Genomic DNA, 23,131 nt, shown 5'->3' with positions numbered 1-23,131 from the left:
TTTTCTTTGCTACATGATTCCTTTAGGAATTGGGCACAGATTATTTGTGCTTTCTAGTGTTTGGCATGATACGTAGAGTTATTTTTCTAAGTTTTAATCTTTAAACAGGTGTAGACATTATGTCATGTGTATCATTGCTAATAAATAAGTCTGTACTTTAATAAAAATACATCTGTTTTTATTAACAGAGAATTCTTGAATTGGAAAGTTCTTTGGAAAAAAGCTTGCAAGAAAGCAAAAATCAATCAGAAGATTTAGCTATCCATTTGGAAGCTGAAAAAAATAAGCACAATAAAGAAATGACAATCATGGTTGAAAAACACAAGACAGAATTGGAGAGCCTGCGGCATCAGCAGGATACTCTTTGGACTGAAAAACTCCAAGTCTTAAAGCAACAGCATCAGGCCGAAATGGAAAAAGTCAGAGAAAAGCATGAACAAGAGAAAGAAACATTGTTGAAAGACAAAGAGAGTCTCTTCCAGGCCCACATAGAAGAGATGAACGAAAAGACTTTAGAAAAGCTTGATGTGAAGCAAACAGAACTGGAATCACTGTCTTCTGAACTGGCGGAAGTATTAAAAGCCCGTGACAAGCTGGAAGAGGAGCTTTCTGTACTAAAGGATCAAGCAGATAGAATAAAGCAGGAACTAGAGGCCAAGCTGGATGAACAGAAAAGTCATCACGAGCAGCAAGTCAACAGCATCATTAAAGAACAAGAGAGGTCTATCCAGAGAACCGAGAAGGCATTAAAAGATGAAATTAATCAGCTGGGGCTTCTTCTGAAGGAAAAGGACAGGCATCTGAACGAGCATCAGGCTCGTGTGGAGAACTTGGAGGCAGATAGTAAGAGGTCCGAAGAGGAACTCCAGCAGGCATCGGCTAAGCTGGCTCTTCTTCAGTCACAGCAGAGTACCACGCACGAGCAGGCTGCGGCGTCCGAGGCGCGCTTGGCTCAGCTGCGGGAGGAGTTGTTGGCCTTGGAAACGGAAAGAACTCTCCTCGCTAAACAGCTGGCCGAAGTTGAAGCGCAGAAGAATGATGTTTGCTCCGAGTTAGACGCTCACAGAGTCCAGGTGCGGGACTTAACGCGGCAACTTGAAAAGCAGAAAAGTGAAATGGAGGAAAAAGTGCAATCTTTAACCCAACTGTATGAGGCCCAGCTTAGAGATACTAACACAGAACAGGCTCAGACAAAGCAAATCTTGATAGAAAAGGAAAATGTAATTTTACAAATGAGAGAAGCGCAGAGCCAAGAAATCGAAACTCTCAAACAGAAATTATCAGCCAAGGAGGACGATATTAGTATTTTACATGAGGAATATGAAACCAAGTTTAAAAATCAAGAAAAGAAGATGGAAAAAATTAAGCAGAAAGCAAAGGAGATGCAAGAAACGTTAAAGAAGAAATTGCTGGATCAGGAAGCCAAACTTAAAAAAGAGCTTGAAAATACCGTTCTAGAGCTGAGTCAGAAAGAAAAACAGTTCAATGCCAAAATTTTGGAAATGGCACAGGCAAACTCCGCTGGAATCAGCGATGCAGTGTCGAGACTGGAAGCAAACCAAAAGGAGCAAATAGAAAGTCTCACCGAGGTACATAGACGAGAACTCAGTGATGTGGTATCCGTCTGGGAAAAGAAACTTAACCAGCAAGCGGAAGAACTTCAGGAAAAACATGAAGTCCAATTACAGGAAAAAGAACAAGAGGTAGCAGAACTGAGGCAAAGGGTCCTCCGATCCGGGTGTGAAAAAGAAGAGGCGAGCAAGGAACTGGTGTGGCTGAAGGAAGAAGGCGCTAGGCAGGACACGGTGTTAAAGGAACTACAGGAGCAGCTGCACCGGAAGTCTGCTCACATGGAGGCTCTCTCACAAAATGAAGCTAAGCTAAGGGCGCAACTTGAAAAGCTGGAGGTTGACTTGACTCGTTCTCTGAAGGAAAATACTTCTCTTCAAGAGCGTATAGTTGAGCTGGAGAAACTGGCAGAGAAAGAGAAGCGGAAGGTTTCTGAGTTGACTGACAAGTTGAGAGCCACGGATGAGGAATTCCAGAGTCTGAAGTCTTTGCATGAAAGAAGTGAGAAAAGCCTAGAAGACAAAAGCTTGGAATTCAAGAAACTGTCTCAGGAAGTAGCAGTTCAGCTGGATATTTACTCTAGGAAAACCGAAGCCTTGTTACAAGCTAAAACAGATGAGCTGATCAACCATAGTAGCAGTAAAATGAATGCCATTCTCTCTCGAATTTCCCACTGTCAACACCACACCACAAAAGTGAAGGAGGCACTACTGATTAAAACTTGCAAGGCTTCTGAGTTAGAAGCGCAGCTTAGACAGCTAACAGAAGAGCAGAATGCACTGAACAGTTCTTTTCAACAAGCTACCCGTCAATTAGAGGAAAAAGAAAGTCAAATTAAGAGCATGAAGGCTGACATTGAAGGTCTTGTGATGGAAAAAGAAGCCTTGCAGAAGGAAGGAGGCAGTCAGCGGCAGGCTGCCTCTGAAAAGGAGTCTTGTATCACGCAGCTGAAGAAAGAGTTATCTGAAAACATCAATGCTGTCACCCTGATGAGAGAAGAGCTCAGGGAAAAGAAATCTGAGATCGGCAGTCTTAGCAAACAGCTGATTGATCTGAACACTCAGCTTCAGAACAGCATCAGCGCCACGGAAAAAGAAGCGGCCGTGGCGTCACTGAGGAAGCAATACGATGAACAGCAACGTGACTTGCTGGACCAGGTGCAAAACTTATCCTTGAACGCTGAAACTCTGAGTAAGGAGAAAACCTCTGCTCTCGCACAGGTAGATCACTTGTCCGGCAAACTGTCCGAGTGGAAGAAGAGAGCACAGTCAAAATTCATACAGTATCAAAATACCATCAAAGAACTGCAGATGCAGCTTGAGTCAAAAGCGAAGGAAGCCAGCGACGCGGCTGAGCAGGTAAACTTATCGAAGGCGGACCTTGATCAGCAGAACGGAAGGTTTGGATGTTCCAAGGGCGAAATGGAAGGTAAGAGCAAGCTGGAGCAGGAGGAGCGTAGTTTAGAGAGCGAGTTAGAAACCCAGAAGGCGAGAGTTGCGGAGTTAGAGGAGCATCTGGCTCAGAAGACAGCTGAAACCGAGTCCCTGAATGAAGCTCTTAACAAACACAATCGGCAAAAGGACGCCGAACGGGAAGAGATGCTTCGTGAGCTTCGGCACATTCAAGAGTTAGGAGAAGAAAAGGACAGCAGGGTCCAAGAAGCTGAAGAAAAAGTCTTGCGCCTCGAAAGGCAAGTGTCTTCTATGACATCCGCACTTGAAACCAAGGAGAAAGAATTGGAACACGCAAATGCACGCGTCAAGGGCAGAGAAGAGGAGCTGAGGGCCCTGGAAGACAGGCTTGAGCTGGAGGGTGCCGCGAAACTGGCAGAACTGAAGAGAAAAGCCGAGCAAAAAATTGCTGCCATCAAGAAGCAGTTGTTGTCTCAAATGGAGGAGAAAGAGCAGCAATGTAAGAAAGATGCAGAAGGCCATCTGGGGGAGCTAAACGCAAAGCTTCAGGAGAGAGAGCGAGAAATTCAGGCCTTGGAAGCAAAACTTCAATCGGTGGAAGGTTCACCACGGTCCGAAGCACCGGTTGTACCTAGGTCAGCAAAAACCGCCGCAGCCTGGACGGAGCACGAAGGAGCAGATCTCCGAGGCTGTCTGCAGGAGGGACGTGAAGAGAAGATCAGCGCTTTGCAAAGAAGTCTAATGGAAAGAGAAGAGCTGTTGGAGAGGCCAGAGCAGGAAAAAGAAGAGACGGGTTCTTCTCCTTCTGAAATGCAGTGCAGCTACCGGGAGCTCCTAATCAAGCTAGAACATGCCGACGCAAAGCAGCGTGAGGACCAGGTTGTGATAAGTCGTCTTCAAGAAGAACTTGAAGAGAAAAGCAAGAGATGTTCCTTGATAGCATCCCAGCACGTGGAGGAAGACGGGGGTAAAAATAACGTAGGGGCGAAGCAACACTGGGAAAACGTGGTTGATGACGTCCAGAAGGTTCTCCGGGAGAAGGAACTGACCTGTCAGATCTTGGAGCAAAAGATAACAGAGCTGGATTCCTGCTTAGCAAGAGAGAGGGAAGGGCATAGGCTGGAAATGGAAGACTTGACCTCAAAACTTGAAAAATTGCAGGCTTTACAACAGCAGATGGAGGGAGAAGCTAAACCCACAGAAGCTCGGGGAGCAAGTGCTGCAGAAAAGTCCGGGTCGTGTGTCGTGCAACCCACGTTGCCTGCTGACATGGAGGCCCAGCACAATGACCTGGAATTGCAGTTAGCAGGGGCAGAGCAGGAGAAGGAGAAGCTGGGCAAGGAGATCGTCAGGTTGCAGAAAGATCTTCGAACGTTGCGGAAGGAACATCAGCAAGAATTGGATATCGTGAAGAGAGAATATGAGCAAGAAATGGAAGAGAAAATCAAGTGAGTGTTTCGGCATGAATGTTTATAAGACAGTCCTCCTTAACTCGCTCCCTTTTATCGTGCCAAATACACTTAAATTTCACCAACGCAAACTATGAAACCTAAATCGAGTAAGTTAAATGCTGAGGAGAAATAAAAACAATTTAAGGCAAGAGGCGGTGTTATTTCATGTCCGTTTAAAGGGGGAGAACCATTTTTTGCCTGGAAGATTATGCTTATTAGGTATATATCCCAGTAAATACTCTTCTCATTTTATTTTTAGTATTCACATTATTATATAACATAGATGTGTATGACGAAAATTTTGTTTTTAATATTTTTAATGTTTGTTTATTTTTGAGAAAGAGAGACAGAGCGCGAGCCGGGGAGGGGAAGAGAGAGAGGGAGACACAGAATCTGAGGCAGGCTCCAGGCTCTGAGCTGTCAGCACAGAGCCCGACGCGGGGCTCGAACCCATCAACTGCGAGATCATGACCTGAGCCGAAGTCGGACGCTTACCCTTACCCGGCTAAGCCACCCAGGCGCCCCAGTGCGTGATGAAAGTTTTAAGTGGAAAAGAAAAATTCTTAAATCCCCAGGGCACTGTCTAGAGATAATCCTAGTTTACGTATCCTCCCAGGAGTTTTCTGTTTCTGGACGTGGTTGCGTGTGCACACACACACACACACACACACGCATGTGCGCCCTTAAACCTGTTTTTATACTAGTGAGATCTTGTTATGTGCACCATCCTGAAGATTAGGTGACTCTTTACAGCTTGTTTTGTGTTTGACAGCTGTTAGCTCTTTATATTTTTGTTACGCAGACAGGAGCAGGAAGATCTCGAGCTGAAGCACAGTTCTACGCTAAAACAGCTGATGAGGGAGTTCCACACGCAGCTGGCCCAAAAGGAGCAGGAGCTGGAAGTGACCATAAAAGAAACCATTGGTAAGTCCTATTTTAGAGTCAGTAAAGAACAAGTCGGAATCAGCAGAGACGATTTATAATTTAAACTTACTGTTTTCACACTGTGCTAAGTGCCTGAAGTAATTAAACTGGAGAAAAAAAGTGATTCCTACCCAAGAAAGTTCTCTAACGGGAACGTGAGCCGCTTGGCAGCGGCTCGCCTTTAGGAGAGGAGGAGCCGGCGAAAGGACCTGAAACATTAGCTACTTAGTTGCCTCCTAAACACGTTTCTGCTCTGGGAGAGGGGACACGTGACCAACTGGTTTTTAGCAAATTTGATTGGGAACTGAAATTGGGAGATAGATATTAATTCTTCCTTAATGTGTTTTCTTGTTTGTGTGCCCATTTTTTGTATCTTAGATAAAGCCCAGGAAGTGGAAGCCGAACTTTTGGAAAGTCATCAAGAAGAGACAAGTCAGTTATATAAAAAAATTGCAGAGAAGGAAGATGATTTACAAAGAACAGCCAAAAGATATGAAGAAATCCTTGATGTACTTGATTTTCTTTCTCTTTTTTGAAATTCAGCTATAATAGATTTCATGGTGGCGCTAAAGATTGGGCCGTCAGATGTCCTGTTGGTCTAGTGTCGAGGCTCAGTATGACCCAGATTTGATATTGGCACTCTATGCAGCTTTATGAGGAGTCTGACTGATTTCTGCCGGGATCGTAGTGCCCTGATCAGATTCCGCTAACCCGGCAGCTCAGTCCACTTGGCAGGTGTGGAAGCAACAGTGAGTTACCACGGGGGAGATGGGCTCTCTTCTCCTCTTTCTCTCGGAGTCGGACTGAGTTGTAAGAGAACCAGGCTAAGAACCGAGAGCTTGTGCTTGGGCCGAGTCTCGGTAATGGGACAGTTAGCGTGTGCGTGAGCGTGGCCACCCAGCTGGGATCTTTCCAGGAGGGCCATCCCCAACCAATTTGCATAGTTTTTATTGCTCTCAAGGGAGAAAAAAGATGGGGGAAGAATGGAACACCTCAGCTAAATCTTTTATATTTAGTGGAAGGTTGGTGGAGTGTACTTATTCTGCCTGTGGTGGATTGGCATGGCCATTTTTATGTGTCAAAATAAGCCGTGAATGCCAGTGAGTATTTTGGACTCCAGAAACTTTTCAAGTGTAACACAATGTAAATCATGCTCTGTTGGGATGTAGGTTCCTTAGTTACTCCAAGCCTTATTTCACTATATGCCAGGAACCGTTTGGTGTTTAAGAATCCATAAATCAGAGAATCATGCCTCACTGACTATGGCAGCAAGGGAAGTCTGAGCCAGGAACAGAGTGTAATAATAATTATTTTAAATGCAATTGAAAAGGCTGAAATTCCAGGAAAGGCACATGCATAGAAATGCCACCTTTGTGTAATTTTTGAATTTAGATCTCATGATGAAAAGGTTTGAATAATTTCACGTTTTCTTACACTTCCATAGAGTATAAATGTGAAAAGCTTTAAAAGACACTATTGTTTCTTGAATGCTTAGAGAATATTGGAATTGGAAGATACATTACAGCTAGTTTAGTTTCTTTTTATTTTTTTCTTTTCTTTTGTTTCCTCTTTCTTTCTTTCTTTCTTTCTTTCTTTCTTTCTTTCTTTGCAGAAGGGAAAGCAAGTTCAGCACAGTTAAATGATTTCCCTAAAGCTTCAGAATGAGTGGGAGAGCACTGACCCTTCATTAGCTTCATGTATTTGTGAAGACTTCTCTCTAAGAAAGGAATTTGGGGGAGGGCAGTAGTTATTTATCATGGATAAGTAAGTCAGTGAGCTTCATTTGCAGGGGACGAACGGTGTCATAGCTAGAATGTTCCCTCTTGTGAACCACTTCTCTGTCTCTGGATGTATGGGGTAGCAGACGAAAGACTTTCTAGGGTCACGACAGACCTCTGTAGGTAGAGGGGTGAGGAAACAGGAGGCAGGTAACAGTAAGTCCCTCCTTGAAAATCTGCTGTTTATTAGGGAAATTAAAACAGTGGCCCTCTAGGTTTGGAGGCTTGGAGGCTTGGAGGCAGGAAGTGGAGGGTGAGCGAAGGAGTTGGACTCTTCTCCAAAACCCCTTCCTGGGCCTCACACTGGCACTGTCCATTAGAAATACAACGCAGGCCACAAATGTGAGCCATACATGTGTTTGAATATTTTCTAGAATCGACATTAGGAAAAAGAAACAGGTGAGCTTAATTTTTTTTTAAGTTTTTATTTTAATTCCAGTGAGTTAACATACAGTGTAATATTAGTTTCAGGTGTACAAATAGTGATTCATCACTTCCATACAACACCCTGTGCTCATCACAAGTGCCCTCCTTAACCCCCATCACCTATTTCCCCCATTCCCCACTGCTTCCCCTCTGGGGACCATCAGTTCTCTGTAGTTAAGAGTCTGTTTCTTGGTTTGTCTCTCTCTCTCTCTCTCTCTCTCTCTCTCTCTCTCTTTTTCCCCCTTTGCTCATTTGTTTTGTTCCTTTAATTCCACAGATGAGTGAAATCATATAGTATTTGTCTTTCTTCTGACTTATTAGGTGAATTTAATTAAAAAAAATTTTTTTTTTACTGTTTATTTTTGAGAGAGACATAAAGTGGGCACGGGAGAGGGGCAGAGAGAGAGAGAGGGAGACACAGAATCCGAAGCACGCTCCAGGCTCTGAGCTGTCAGCACAGAGCCTGATGCAGGGCTCGAGCTCACGAACCACGAGATCTTGACCTGAGCTGAAGTTGGACACTTAACCACCTGAGCCACCCAGGCGCTCCTAGGTGAATTTAATTTTAATAGTAAAATGTTAACCCCATTATATCCAAAATATTATTATTTCAATATGTGGTCAATTATAAAGACATTTATATTTATATTTATATTTATATTTATATTTATATTTATATTTATATTTATCATATATAAGCCACCCCAGAACTGTGGCCATGAGCACTGGAAATGCAGCCAATCCAAACTGATGCGGGCTGCAAATATAAAAACATATTGCAGCCCGTATCAGTTTGGATAGGCTGCATTTCCAGTGCTCGAGGCCACAGTGGGGCGGCTTGTGGCTACTGCATTCTGCAGTGTAGCCTCAGACTTTCCAACTGCCAGGTCCACGGCTGCTTTGCGATAAATAGGCAGTCCCCATCCGAACACTCCAAATACACACTCTGTCTCGAAGAATTTCTTTTCAAAAGTTACAGATACTACTAAGGGAGATCCTGGCAATTCTTACCAAATACCATATTCCTTTAATTCTGAGTCATAGTCTCTACCATTCTCCCATTTTAAAATTTCCAGAATTTTACCTGGGATTTGTGTATCTTACATAGTGGTGTGTTTTCACCCTCTGAAAAACTATTAATCAGATTGCTGATGTGTCCGAATGATGACCTTGTAGAATGCTGTATTTTTGTCATCCATCAAAACAGTTTTGTGACTTGTCGATAGTCACACAAAAAGTAGAGCACAGAGACATTTTCATTTTCCTGACTTTGCTGTCTTAGGTAACATTCTTACTATTCTTTGCTGCGTTTGAAGATGCTGGGAACTTTTGTCATCCTTGATTCACACCTCTGTCCTTCTCAGCCCCTCACACGTATGCATCACCACACGTTTTAGGGCATGTGATCGACTTATGTTCCCTGAGTTACTAGGCAGAGAAATCCCGTGTCTCCCTTTAAATGTGTACTAGCAGCACAGTACCTGACATGTAGGACTCTCAGGACATGGCTTCCCACTGAGCTGTGCCGCATGTTTCTAACCCCGCTGCTGTTGCCACAGTCTGGCCGCCGTCTTTCATGTGGTCTGGTCTTTCGGGTTAACTTCCCAACTGATGTCTTTGCTGCTGGTCTTTTTTCTGAGCTACTCATCTCTTCTTGTCAGAGTTCTTTTCTATTTTGGAATGGGGATGTGATCATATCACTTCTCCTCCTAAGTACCTCCGATGGCTTCCCGTTGTCCCAGCGATACCTCCTCCAGTTCTGCCTGTGTCGTAGACGAGCCCGACGTAGGCTTGTTCTTGCCCATATTTTACCTTTGGGCAAGCTTTTCTGTGTGCCTGAAGACCACTTTCTCACGCTTTGCGAATCGGTGCAGCTGTTGCCATCTGTCAGATTTTGGCTTTAAAAAAATAAGCTTTAAATTTAACTTTTACTTAGGAAAAAAATCCGAGTCCATCTTTGCACACAGTTTAAGGATCAAATAACATAAAAAAGTGTAGTGAGAAAATGGTCTGTAATGAAAGCGTATGCCTGTTCTCTGTATTCTATATATATCTGGCCCCCTTCTCTCTCCACAGGTCACCATTCTTTTCTTTATTTTTTTAAGTTTATTTTTTGAATTTATTTTTGAGAGGGAGAGCGAGCAACTGGAGGAAGGGCAGAGAGAGAGAATCCCAAGCGGGCTCTACGCTAACAGTGCAGAGACCGACGTGGGGCTGGAACCCACGGACCGTGAGATCATGACCTGAACTGAATACGAGTGGGATGCTTAACTGACCGAGCCACCCAGACACCTCACTGTTCTTTTCTTTTCTTTTTTAAATTCAGTTAAGTAAAAAAACCCAAACAAAAACAGTTCATCCGTTTTTCCCAGTCATCACCACCACCCTTCCCCTCCTCCCCCGCCCCGCCCCACCCTACCTCTGGCAGCCACCAATCTGTTCTCTGTATCTACGAGTTTGGTTTTAAATTTTTACTTACTTATTTTTAGATTTCACATACGAGCAAGATCATTATGGTATTTGTCTTTCTCTGACTTCTTTCACTTGGCATAATGTCCTCAAGTCCATGCATGTTGTCACAAATAGCAAGTTTTCATTCTTTTTTATGGCTGAATGATATTCGTGTGTGTGTGTTTGTGTATTAACAATTTCTTTACCCATTCAGTTTTTTATGGACACTTAACGTTATTTCCATATCTTGGCTATTGTAAATAATGCTGCAGTGAACATGGGGGTACTTACATCTGTTTGAGCTTATGTTTTTGCTTTCTTTGGATAAATACCCAGAAGTGGAATTGCTGGATTGTATGGTGGTTCTATTTGTAATGTTTCAAGGAGCCTCCACGTTATTTTCTATAGTGGCTGCACCAGTTTACATTCCCACCAGCAGTGCACATGGGTTCCCTTTTCTCCACATCCTCACTGACGTTTGTTATTTCTAGTGTTTTTGTTTTTAAGATAATAGTCATTCTAACATCTGTTAGTGGATATTTCATTTTGGTTTTGATGTGCATTTTCCTGCTGATTAATGATGGAAAGCATCTTCTCATGGACCTATTGGCCATCTGCATATCTTTGGGGAAAAATGAGTATTCTGCCCATTTTTTAATTGGATTTTTTTCTTTTTGCTGTTGAGTTATACGAATTCCTTATATATTTTGTATAGTAGCCCCTTATCAGATATTAGCCCTTATCGACATATCAGATCAAATATTTTCTCTCATTTAGTAGGTTGCCTTTCCATTTTCTTGACGGTTTCCTTCGCTGTCCAGAATCCTTTTAGTTTGATGTAGTGCCACCTGTTTACTTTTGTGATTGTTGTTTTGCTTTTGGTGTCAGATTCAAAAATTGTCACCAAGACCTTACTGCCTATGTTCTCTTCTAGGAGTTTTATGTTTTTAGGTCTTACATTCAAGTTTTTAAATCCATTTTGAGTTAATTTTTTGTATGGTATAAGATGGCAGTCCAGTTTCAGGCTTTTGCACGTGGCTGTCCAGTTTTCCTGACCCAACTTATTGAAGAGACCAGCCTTTCCTCTGTTGTATGTTTTTGGCTCCTTTGTTGTAAATTAATTGATCATCTATGCATAGGTTTATTTCTTGGCTCTGTCCTCGTCCATTGAGCTCCATGTCTGTTTTTATGCCAGTACTATACTGTTTTAATTACTATGGCTTTACAATATAGTTTGAAATGAGGGGACGAGATGCTGCCTGCTTCGTTCTTCTTTCCCACAATTGCTTTGGCTATTTGGGGTCTTTTATGGTTCCATACAAATTTTAAATTTATTTGTTCTAGTTCTGTGAAAAATGCCATAGGGATTTTAATAGAGATAACCTTGAATTTGTAGATTGCTTTGAGTAGTGTGGACATTTAACACTATTAATTCTTCCAGCCCGTAAACACAGAATTTCTTTACCTTTGTTTATGTATGTTTCAGTGTCTTTCGTCAGTGTCTCTTAGTTTCCAGAGCACAGGTCTTCTACTTCCTTGGTTAAATTTGTGCCTACATGTTTTATTCTTTTTGATGCAATTGTAAGTGGGATTGTGTTATTAATTTTCTCTCTGATAGTTTATTTATCAGTGTCTAGAAATGCAACAGATTTTCGTGTATTGATTTTGTGCCCCACAACCTAATTCATTTTTTGGTTCTAACAGGTTTTTGGTGGGGATTTCGGATCTTCTGTGTGTAATACGTAACCTGCAAATGGTGACAGTTTTACGTCTTCCTTTCCTCCTTTCCAGTTTGGGTGCCTTTTACTTATTTTTCTTGCCTAATTTCCCTGGTTAGGACTTTCAATACTGTGTTGAATACAAGTAGTGAGAGTGGGCATCCTTGTCTTGTTCCTGATCTTAGAGGAAAAGCTTTCGGCGTTTCACCATTAAGTATGATGTTAGCTATGGACTTGCCATGTTTGGCCTTTATTATGTTGAGGTACATTCCTTCTGTACCCACTTTGTTGAGAGTTTTTATTACAAATGGATGTTGAATTTTGTCGAATGCTTTTTTGTCATCTCTTGAGATAACCATATGATTTCCATCCTTCATTTTGTTCATGTGTATCACATTGATTGATTTGCAGATGTTGAGGCATCCTTGCATCCCTGGAATAAATCCCACTTGATCATGGTATATAATCCTTTAAATGTATTGTTGAATTTGGTTTGCTAATAATATTTTGTTGAGGATTTTTCCATTTATGCTCATTCGGGTACTGGCCTATAATTTTTGTGTAAGTGTATGGTGTCTTTGTCTGGCTTTGGTATCAGAGTAATGCTGGCCTCTTAAAATGAGTTTGGAAAAGTTCCTTCTTCTGTTTTTCTGGAAGAGGTTTAAGAAAAATAATTACTATTAATTCTTCTTTGGATGTTCAGTACATTTCACCTGTGAAGTCTTCTGGTCCTGGACTTTTGTTTATTGGGAGGTTTTTGATGACTGATTCAATCTCATTACCAGTAATTGGTCTGTTCAGATTTTTCTACTTCATCATGACTTAGTGTTGGTAGGCTATATGTTTCTAGGAATTTATCCGTTTCTGCTAGGCTGTCCAATTTGTTAACTTGGAATTTTTCATTGTAGTGTTTTATGATTCTTGTATTTCTGTGATATCAGTTGTCACTTCTCTTTGATTTCTGATTTCATTTATTTGATTTTTCTTTCTTTTTTTTTCCCTGGAGAGTCTAAAGTTTCGTCAATTTTGTATATCTTTTTAGAGAAACCAGCTCTTAGTTTTATTGATCAATTTTCTATTGTGTTTTTAGTCTTTAGATCATTTATTTCTGCTCCAATGTGTTATTTCCTTTCTTCTGCTAACTCTGGGCTTCATTCAGTCTTTTTCTAGTTCCTTGAGGTGTACGTAAAGTTAGGTTGTTTATTTGAGAATTTTCATGCATCTTGAAGTAGGTATTTATCACTATGGACTTCCCTCAGAACTGCTTTTGCTGCCATCCTATAGATTTTAGTGTGTTCTATTTCCATTGTTGTCTCAAGATTTTTTTTCTTTTGATTTCTACTTTGACCCATTGGTTGTTTAGTAGCATGTGGTTATTCTCTACATACTTGTGAATTTTCCAGTTTTCTTTGTGTGTGTTTTTTAAAAAAATTTTATTTGGGACAGTTGACACATAACATTACATTAGTTTCAGGTGTACAACATAGAGATTCAGCTTCTCTATATGTTACGCTACACTCACCATAAGTATAACTACCATCTATCAACATACAATGCTATTTCAGTATTATGGACTATATTCCCTGGGCTATGCCTTCTAGTTTTCTTTGTGTAATTAATTTCTAGTTTCATACTGTTGTGGTTGGAAAAGATGCTTGATAGAGTTCAATCCTCTAACTTTATTAAGACTTGTTTTGTGGCCTAACATATGATCTATCTTGGAAAATGTTCCATGTGCACTTGAGAAGAATGTGTATTCTCTTGCTTTTGGATGGAGTATTCTGTATATTTCTGTTAAGTTCATTTGGTGTAATATGTCACTTAAGGCCATTATTTCCTTATTGATTATCTATGTATGCCTGGATGATCTATCCATTGATGTGAGTGGGGTTTACAGTCCCCCACTATTATTGTATTACTGTCTATTACTCCCTTTAGGTCTGTTAGCATTTGCTTTATATATTTAGGTCTGCATATGTTGGGTGCATAAATATTTGTAAAAGTTTTGTCTTTTTTGTTGAGCTGACCCCTTTATCACTCACTATGTGATATCCTTCTTTGTCTCTGATTTTACAGTCTTTGTTTTAAAGTCTTATTTTGTCTGATATTCTCCCTGGCTTTTTGTTGTTGTTGTTGTTTACATTTGCATGGAATACCTTTTCTCATCCTTTTACTTTTGGTGTGTGTATCCTTACATCTAAAGTGAATCTCTAGGGGTGCCTGGGTAGCTCAACTGGTTAAGCGTCTGACTGGATTTCAGCTCAGGTCACGATCTCATAGTTAGTGGGTTCAAGCCCCGAGTTGGGCTCTGTGCTGACAGTGCAGAGTCTGCTTGAGATTCTCACTCTCTCTCTCTCTCTCTCTTCCCCCATCCCACTTGGTCTCTCTCTCTCAAAAATAAATTAACTAAAAAAAATAAAGCGAGTCTCTTGTGGGCAGCATATAGATGGGTCTTGTTTTAAAAAAACATTTTTAATGTTTATTTATTTTTGAGAGACAGCATGAGCAGGGGAGGGACAGAGAGAGAGAGGGAGACACAGAAGCCGAAGCAGGCTCCAGACTCTGAGCTGTCAGCACAGAGCCTGTTGTGGGGCTCGAACTCACAAACCGTGAGATCATGACCTGAGCTGAAGTTGGTCACTTAACCGACTGAGCCACCCAGATGCCCCGGATGGGTCTTGATTTTAATGTATTTAGGCATCCTGAGTCTTCTGATTGGAAAATTTAGTCCATTTACATTTAAAGTAATTCTTGATAAGTGTATGCTTATTGCCATTTTGTTCATTGTTTTCTGGCTGTTTTTGTAGTTCCTCTCTGTTCCATGCTGATTTTCCTGTTCTCTTTGTTTATGGTTTGATGACTTTCTTTGGCCGTATGTTTATATTTCTCTTTTGTGTATTTACTATAGTTTTTGCTTCGTGATTAACATGAGGCTTACATAAAACAACTTATAACAGTATTTTAAGTCGATAACGTAAGCTTGATTCTATTCTAAAGCCCAGCATTATAATCACTCTGTGACATTTTTGTTTTCGATGTTACATTCTACATTTTTTTAATAATGTTTATTTACTTTTGAGAGAGAGAGAGCACAAGCAGGGGAGGAGCAGAGAGAGAGAGAGAGAGAGAGAGAGAGACAGGGGATCTGAAGCAGGCTCTGCACTGACAGCAGCAAGCCCCATGTGGGACTTGAACTCACAAACCATGAGATCATGACCTGAGCTGAAGTCAGATGCTTAACCAACTGAGCCATCCAGGTGCCCCTCGTTTTATGTCTTCTTTTTATCTTTATTCATTATTATAACCATAATTATTTTTACTATTTTTGTCTTTTAACTGTAAACTAGCTTTATAAGTGATTATACAGTAGATGAAACAACCACCCCTCTCAGTCTTGAAGGAGTGGCCTCATGTAGGAGATGAATCTTACTATTCAGCCCTGCCTCAGTTGTTGGTTTTCTCTTAATCCTTTGTGCTTGTCCGAGTAGCCTGTTATATTTTTTAATGGTTCCCAGTAGTTGAGGAAGTGCGGCCACCTGTCAGTATTTCAGAAGGGAGGATCTCAGCGCCTAGATTCATGCTGACTGGAAGCCCGACCCTCAGGTATCAGCTTTTAACCGTAGGCAAACGTACACAGTCCTGTGGGACTGTAAGCAAGTGTGAGTCCTGCTGGCCACCAGAGGTAGGCAATCTGGGTAGGTACCCTGGGTGGCAGTCCCAAAACTCAGGGCTCCAAATGAATTTATAAGCTCTTTTCTGGGTGATACTGGTAAGCTGGAGCACGGCAGAGGCGGGGAGAGCCCCCTAATGACATGCACAGCCTGTGTTCCTTGAGAGCAGCTCCACTGGCCACAAAATGTGAGCCAAACCTGAAGCCTGCCCTTCGGGCCAAGGCTCCGGGACAAGCAAAGAGGCCTCCTTCACAGTAAGATTTCCGGGTGTACTTCAGTCCGCTCTCTGCGCAGCGCCCCGGGGGTGGCAGTCTGCGAAGAACCGGCTCTCCAGTTGCCATAGTCCCATGGGGTCCAGAAAGGCAAGCCGTCCCAGCCACCAGGGCCTGGTGATCAAGGGTGTCCCGTGAGCAGTAGTGGCAAAAACCAGGGGACCAGACGCGTCTCATCCAGGAGACAGGTGCTCTGGAGGGTGGCAGAGGGCGCGCTCGAAGATGGCCCAAGGAAAGGATTACATTCTGCCCTCACGTGCTTGTTTCAGCAGAAGCCTTCTCCTTAGGCCGCCATCATGGTGATGAACCAATAGGCCTCCTTCACAGAAACTCTGAACTCCTGCGTCTGTTGCCTCTTGCTTTGCCCTTGGGGTGGTAGCTGTTTAAGACCTTTCTCCTGTACATTTATGCAGGATCCATGACCAATGTCCACTAGAGCCAGGAAATGTAGCAGTGTTCCCTGGCAGCAGCTGTAAAAATTGGGACCCCAGATGGGGTTCCTTTCTGGGTGACATTGATTATGACAGTCTCATGAGACTCGGCACACAAGCTCCCCTGACCTCCAGAGCAATGTGATCAGGAGGTGTCCCCTACCTACCTTGGCAGCTGCAAAAATCCAGGCACTGTAAAAGCTGCCTTCTGGGAGATACTGGTGCTCTGGAACGTGTCAAAGGGAGCATGCAAAAATAACACCCACCAGTCTGTGTCCCTGGAGAGCGTTCTGTGGCCTCCTAGATGGGTGTGTTAAATCAGATGTCTGCCCTTCAGGCAGACGCTTTAATGTAAGCAAGTGCGTTCCCTTCACTTGAAGTCTGGGTGCAGTTGGCTACCTGTGAGCTGGGCCCCGGGGTGGGTGAGTCCAGGCACCTTGGTGAGCCCTTTAAGAATGGTTACTCAGATCACTACAGTTTGTGGGTCTCAGGATGGGAACCCTGTTGGTTTTCAAAGTTAGATGTATTGGGGGCTTGTCTCTGAAGTATATGTCTTAAAAGTTGGGATGCCCAGTGTGGGTTTCAAACCCTTCAGTCCTCAGGGAGAAGTTCTGGGTTTTGAGTTTCCTCCCAGTTGTTGGTTGTAACACTGGGGATGGGGTTTAGCAAGGTTGTATCTTAGCCTCTCCTGCCCTCTTCAGTGTGTTTTTTCCCCCTCTTTGCCTGATGTGTGGTCATCACTCAGCCAGGCTTTTGTTTCTTGTTTTGTTTTTTTGAAGAGGAAATTGTTTCATATGTAGTTGGAGACACAGTGTGTCTGTGGGAGGAGGTGAGTTCAGGACCTTCCTATGTCGCCATGTTGAACCAGAAGTCAATGATTAGTTTCTGTAATAATATTCCAGTGTTGTCTTATGTAAACAGAAACAAAAATGAAATATGTTCTTATTTTTTCCCTTTTCTACCGAAAGTTTGCTTTTTGAATTTTTTTTTTTTTTGCATCATACTGTTTTCCCTTACAGTTTTTTTTGAACTCCTTAAATAGAATTAATTGCATCTGTGTTCTTTTGGTACTCACCTGTACTCATCACTTCACTTATAACATGTAACTTTTTTCATACATAATAACGCGTGTAGGAAAATATTAATGTATCTGTCCTTTCTCCTAGATTACAGGCATTTTGTGGGGAGGGGTTTTGTTTATCATCTCTAGTCTTGAGGACCTAGCTGTGTACTTGGCACAGACCAGATACTTGGTGAATGCGAAAGAGGAGGCACGTGGTACGGCAGGCAAGAATTCGTTTGGGAAGAGGGACTGGTGGCATCTTCAAGGAAGAACGGAGTGCTCACATAAGTGAGCTTAAGTAATAGCCTGGTCCCAACTCCAAGCAATCCCACTGGGAGGAAGTTTTGTATCATGGCTACATGATACAAAACTGGTTTCCTTTTGACATGGGCTGCATTTTAGTGATTTGGCTTTGGTGTAATAACTAGACGCTCAAACATAATTTCCATGGTGTGCGTTAACATTGAATTTAATGAGTTTTTTTTATTGTTTTTACTTTGAAGTAAACAGTACTTTTTTTTTCCTCCTCCAAGAGACTAGAATACTTTTATAAAGGAAGTTACAAAATTGTTTCTTAAAGTACAAAATAATACAGAAGGGATTTTTCTCCTAATTCTTAGAGGGTTTACTGTAGATTGGTGTCCCACAACTGTCACAGGAAATGTCAGACATCGCTGATTGTCGTATTAAAACCTGAGCCCAACTGAATAAGTAGCTGTAGAGGTGATCCTTTCAAAGGTGCCTAAACCACATTGACATAGACGTCCACACAGGATATGCCGTGGTAGAATAAAAACAGTAAACCAAGACCGTGGGCAATAACATTGACAAGAGTTTGTGGTTGCTGGTGTTTTAGGGGTGGAGGCTAGGTTCAAGCGAGCCTCAGTGGGGAGATGTCTGAGGAGGCTGGTTACCAGATGGCCCTGCTTATGTTGCCGGAAGGGGTTCAGTCTTTCTCAGTTGGTCTGTTTCGTGACAAGTGGCATTTAAAAGTAAATTTTCCAAGTGTCCCCGTGGTTCGTTGCCTTGTTTTGTGCCAGGGGCCTGTTTCTTTTTGTTTGTTTTTGGGGATGATGATCCTGTCCAGTCAGCATCTGTTACATCACATACCCGTTGGTTGCTGCTTTTCCTGTTTAGCTTCTTACTCAGCAAACACTTGTCCTGTCTTCATTACTCAAATCTGATCAATATTCCAATTCCAAATGTTCTTTCAGCACAAAGGTTATTGCAAGATTTATAAGAGCAAGAAGAGGTCTGGACTGCTCTGTATAAGTCAGGGCAGTTATCAAGACAAATGAAGAAATCTAGAATGGGCAATAGCCTTTACAAGGTAATCAAAGCAGAAGAGAGAATGATTTGAATACCAAGTTTTCTAAGTAGGAGTTTTGGACCGATAAGTCACATATACTTTTTCAGCTTTGTTTTTTTTTTGTTGTTGTTTGTTTGTTTTTGTTTTTGTTTTTTTTTGTTAAGTTTGGGGCAAATGGAGACATTACATGGCTACTAATACACTGGACAATAACTTACCTTTTTTTTTTTTTTAACCTAGACTTTAGTTGAACATTTTAGCCCAGAGAACCACTGGTGTTGTTGGGAGGCACATGTATAGATGTGCAGGTGTACCGAACCAGGACAAAGAATCATTTCTTGATTTTCACGGCTTTTCCAAAGGGTTGGGGAAGGCCTGCACAACTTCTTGTGATCAGTATGTTACTAGCTGGTTGAGCACTGCTGTGCCTAAAAGTACTAGTTTATAATTTTTTTTAAGTTTATTTATTTGAGAGAGAGAGAACAAGCACAAGTGGAGGGCAGAGAGGAGGAGAGACAGAATCTGAAGCAGGCTCCACGCCATCATAAATAAGTTTATTTATTTATTTTGAGAGAGAGAAAGGGAGACAGCATGAGCAGGGGAGGGGCAGGGCAGAGAGTGAGAGAATCCCAAGCAGGCTCCCCACTGTCAGCACAGAGCCCAGCTCGCGACTCGAACTCCAAAACCATGAGATCGTGACCTGAGCCAAGAGCAAGAGTTGGACGCTTAACCGCCTGTGCCACTGAGGCGCCCCCTACTCGTTTATGTGAACGGGTATTTTCTGGAAATCAAATCCTAATGTGGAAAAGGGCAGAGTCCTAACACACAGGCTCTGTGTCCGAGTTCTGTCACCACCTGGCGAACACCTGCTGGTTGTTCAAACCTGAGAGTCCTAGCTTCAGGGGAAAGACACTGCTCAATGGGCTTTATGGGGTGGGGACAGAGGGAGTGAGAGGGAACAGTGATATCGTAGGAATGGCGAGCATGGTGTTTAAAGTGGGATATGAAAGAAGGTGTGCAGAGCATAGTCATGACCGATCATAGAAACAGTGGTTTGTGCCTCCAAACTGTTTAGGTATTTGTTTCTCCTTCAGAGGTGGTTTTCCGTATACTGCGTTGCCTCTCCATGATGTTCTTTTTGATATGTTAATTAACACTTGTTTGTTTGTCTTTATCCTAAAGGCTCGTGAAGAGGAAATGACTGCTAAAGTAATGGACCTCCAGACTCAACTCGAGGAGCTACAGAATAAATACCAGCAAAGGCTGCATCAGGAGGAGAATCCTAGCAATGATAAAGTGAGAGGAACTGGTCTTTGCTGCTGTTTCTTAAAGACACTGTCATTTCTGTCATTTGACTTGCCTGCTAACATGCATACCTACCTCATTTAATCCTATCCAAAACCTTGAGGAGAGAGGTTTTTGCCTCTGTTTTATAGGCAGTGAAACCGAGGTTCATAGAGGTTAAATAAAGTGTCCAAGCTCACACTATAAATGTTATGTTGGGAATTTAAACCTCATCTGCCAGACTTCAAAGCCTAGACATTTCTTTTTTTTTTTTTTTAATGTTTATTTATTTATTTAGAGAGTGTGTGTGTGCACATGAGTGGGAGAGGGGCAGAGAGAGAGAGAGACAGAGAGAGAATCTCTGCACTGTCAGTGCAGAGCCTAACACAGGGCTCGATCTCCTGAACTGTGAGATCATGACCTGAGCCAAAAAGAGTCAGACGCTCGACCAACTGAGCCACCCAGGCATTCTGAGCCTGGACATTTTTTTTTTCTAATTTTTTAAAAAAATATTTATTTATTTATTTTGAGAGAGAGAGAGAGAGATTGAGTGTGAGCAGGAAAGGGGCAGAGAGAGAGGGAGACACAGAATCCGAAGCAGGATCCAGGCTCCCAGCTGTCAGCACGGAGCCCGATGTGGGGCTTGAACTCACGAACCACGAGATTACGACCTGAGCTGAAGTCGGATGCTTAACCGACTGAGCCACCCAGGCACCCCTGGACATTTCTGTTACAGCAATGCTTCTTAGTCTTTTCCTTAGAAAGAAAGAATACAGCGGAAAGTGAACCTCACTGCCCAGGGGCTTAGGCAAAAAGCGTCCATAGAAAATTGGATAATTAAAAAAAAGTTTGTAATGTTTTTATTTATTTTTGAGAGACAGAGCATGAGTGGGGGAGGGACAGAGGGAGCTAGAGACACAGAATCCGAAGCAGGCTCCAGGCTCCGAGGTGTCAGCACAGAGTCCGACACGGGGACTCTCATGAGCATGAGGCCATGACCTGAGCCGAAGTCGGACGCCCAACTGGCTGAGTCATCCAGACACACTGAAAATATGATAATTTAAAATTTTTATATTCTGTGCTAAATATTCATATAGACCTTATATTCTCTCCTATAATACATCCTTATTTATAGTCACATAAATTGTTTTTGGTTATTTATGAGTAAGAAAAACAATTTCTGTTTTTCTCCTTGGTTAATGGACTAGAGGCAAATGTAGTGGGATTATTTTGGAAAATGGGACTGGATTCAGGGCTACCTGGCAGTACATAACTAGGCATGTTTAGAATTCCAGCCGTATAATCGCTGCTATGAAGATAGGCCATGTTTGCCGTGTGGCTGCCTTTCCCGGTCTGCACCCCAGCAAACGCACGCTGATAGGGCTTGTGGGCCCCAGTTCGAGACGCCGGACAGGGTACCGGCCTGAGGCCATGAGGTTCGTGACCTCCTCGTCGAGAGCTGTAGAGGATTCATTATAGAATGTCAGTTACCAGGGAGCAATTTTCTAGACAAGCCGTTGCCTGGATCACTTCTTCCAGATGGAGAGGAGAAGCCTTTATAAGGGGCTCTGCTGAGCTGCGCTACTTGTGCATATATCTTAGCAGTTAGCACCCAGCAGGTTTACTGGACTCTTTATTTCTTTAACAGTTGCAAGTTAGTTTTCCTGTTGTTGGTTTTTGCCATCTGGTCACGATTTGAATAGACCCGGTGCTGTTAAACATTAGTTCTCTGAGGAGAGTACATGTACTTCACTACGTGTTCTTTTCCTTACTATCAGAATAAGCCTCGTTGCGTGTAGTGTTACTTTGACCTGTGTTGGGATGCCTTCCAGTATTGAAACATGAAATTAATATTCAGAAGGTCTCCTGAGTCCTTTACCTTGTGTCAAAAGAAAGGGGAGAGAAATGGGGGCGGCTGGGTGGCTCAGTTGGTTAAGCATCTGACTTTGGCTCAGGTCGTGATCTCGCGGTTTGTGAGTTCGAGTCCCGCGTCGGACTCTCTGCTGACAGAGCGGACCCACTTCAGATCCTCAGTCTCTTTCTCTCTCTTTCTCTCTCTCTCTCTCTCTCTTCCTCTCCCCTGTTCTCTCTCTCAAAATTACATAAACATTAAAAAAATCCTTAATTATTATTTCTACGCTAAAAAATGTTTTTATTCTTCATGAGTTTTTATCCTTTCTTGAGCATCTTTGATGCTTCTGGGAGACAGTGAGTTATGTATCAGTGTTGAGTTCAATGAAGAATAGTTTGTGATTATAGCTTCGAGTGGATTCCCAGAAATTGTCCTTTAGAAGTTTCCCTAAGGGGCCGATATGCTTTAAATAGATGTTAATATGTTTAATTTTTTTGAATCATAGAAATAATAAATGAATATATTCTTGTTACAAAAGAGATAATACGTAAGTATATAGAATGAGCCTGCTCTGGTGGGCACCTGTCCTTGCCAAGTAGTAATCATTGTTAGGAGTTTGGTGAGTGAATTTCCAGTACTTTTTCTTTGTGTTTACCTATGTTGGTATGCATCCACACTACAATAGTTTGTGTAACAAAATAGACCAGGTTAAAAGCAAATATTTAAAGTTGTCTCATCTCAAATCTTATCACTTCCAAAAGACTAAGTTTTTAATTTCTAGTTATTTCCTTTATTCTATTTTATTGTTTGCTACAGATTTTAGTGTAGTAGCCACTCATTTTTTTTCTTTTCCATTTTCAGGTAACAATTATGGAGTTACAGGTAAGACTAGTTCTTCATTGAATTTGACTGAAGGCAGTATATTGTATATTGTATTGTATTGTGTCTTGTATTCAGGAGTATTTTGTGTTTTGAGTTAAAACATAAAGGTAACTGTTTTAGCAAGGAGAATTTTACGAAGCAATATAGTAGTATATTCAGGCGGTGATGAAATTCATACGCGCTTCAGATCTGACTTTTGTTCTTTCAGACACAACTAGCACAGAAGACTACTCTAATCAGTGATTCAAAGTTGAAAGAGCAAGAGTTCAGAGAACAGGTACGGGTTTAATCGGTGCCTTCTGTTTGAAACTGACTGCCTTACAATTTACATTAGTATGTACTTGGATCTCATTTAGCTAAGTTTTAAAAAAGACCTGATAGCATACTGATTTAATAGTTGGCTTTGCCATTTTGTCTTACACAGGAAATTTTATTCCCAAATCCGAATGTGCTAGAGGATATCTCTTAAATTTGTGATCGATCGCATGTATTTAAACAAGAACATTTGCGTCTTACTCTTTCCAGTGCTTAACATCTTGGATAAGAATTTTTGTTTAATTTGTAATAACTTAAGTTTTTTAAAAAAGCAATTTTCTGGGGCACCTGGGTGGCCCAGTCGGTTAAACATCTGACTTCGC

The 23,131-nt window shown here is 42.0% G+C and overlaps 1 protein-coding gene across 9 annotated transcripts in view; it reads left to right on the top strand.

Annotated features, from left to right (window-relative positions):
• The window catches only part of GOLGA4 (golgin A4), a 127,473-nt gene that overhangs the window by 79,391 nt on the left and 24,951 nt on the right, over nucleotides 1-23,131 (top strand). For all 9 annotated transcript variants that reach the window (XM_043595765.1, XM_043595768.1, XM_043595769.1 and 6 more), the window contains 6 exons: nucleotides 189-4,429; nucleotides 5,235-5,356; nucleotides 5,735-5,865; nucleotides 19,658-19,771; nucleotides 22,473-22,493; nucleotides 22,702-22,770. In XM_043595765.1, the coding sequence (XP_043451700.1) occupies nucleotides 189-4,429; nucleotides 5,235-5,356; nucleotides 5,735-5,865; nucleotides 19,658-19,771; nucleotides 22,473-22,493; nucleotides 22,702-22,770 (4,698 nt within the window). The remainder of the gene's footprint in view (nucleotides 1-188; nucleotides 4,430-5,234; nucleotides 5,357-5,734; nucleotides 5,866-19,657; nucleotides 19,772-22,472; nucleotides 22,494-22,701; nucleotides 22,771-23,131) is intronic.

This window comes from Prionailurus bengalensis, chromosome C2 (genome assembly GCF_016509475.1).
Source record: "Prionailurus bengalensis isolate Pbe53 chromosome C2, Fcat_Pben_1.1_paternal_pri, whole genome shotgun sequence".
Classification (NCBI taxonomy): domain Eukaryota; kingdom Metazoa; phylum Chordata; class Mammalia; order Carnivora; family Felidae; genus Prionailurus; species Prionailurus bengalensis.
This window is presented reverse-complemented; position numbering and strand designations above follow the sequence as displayed.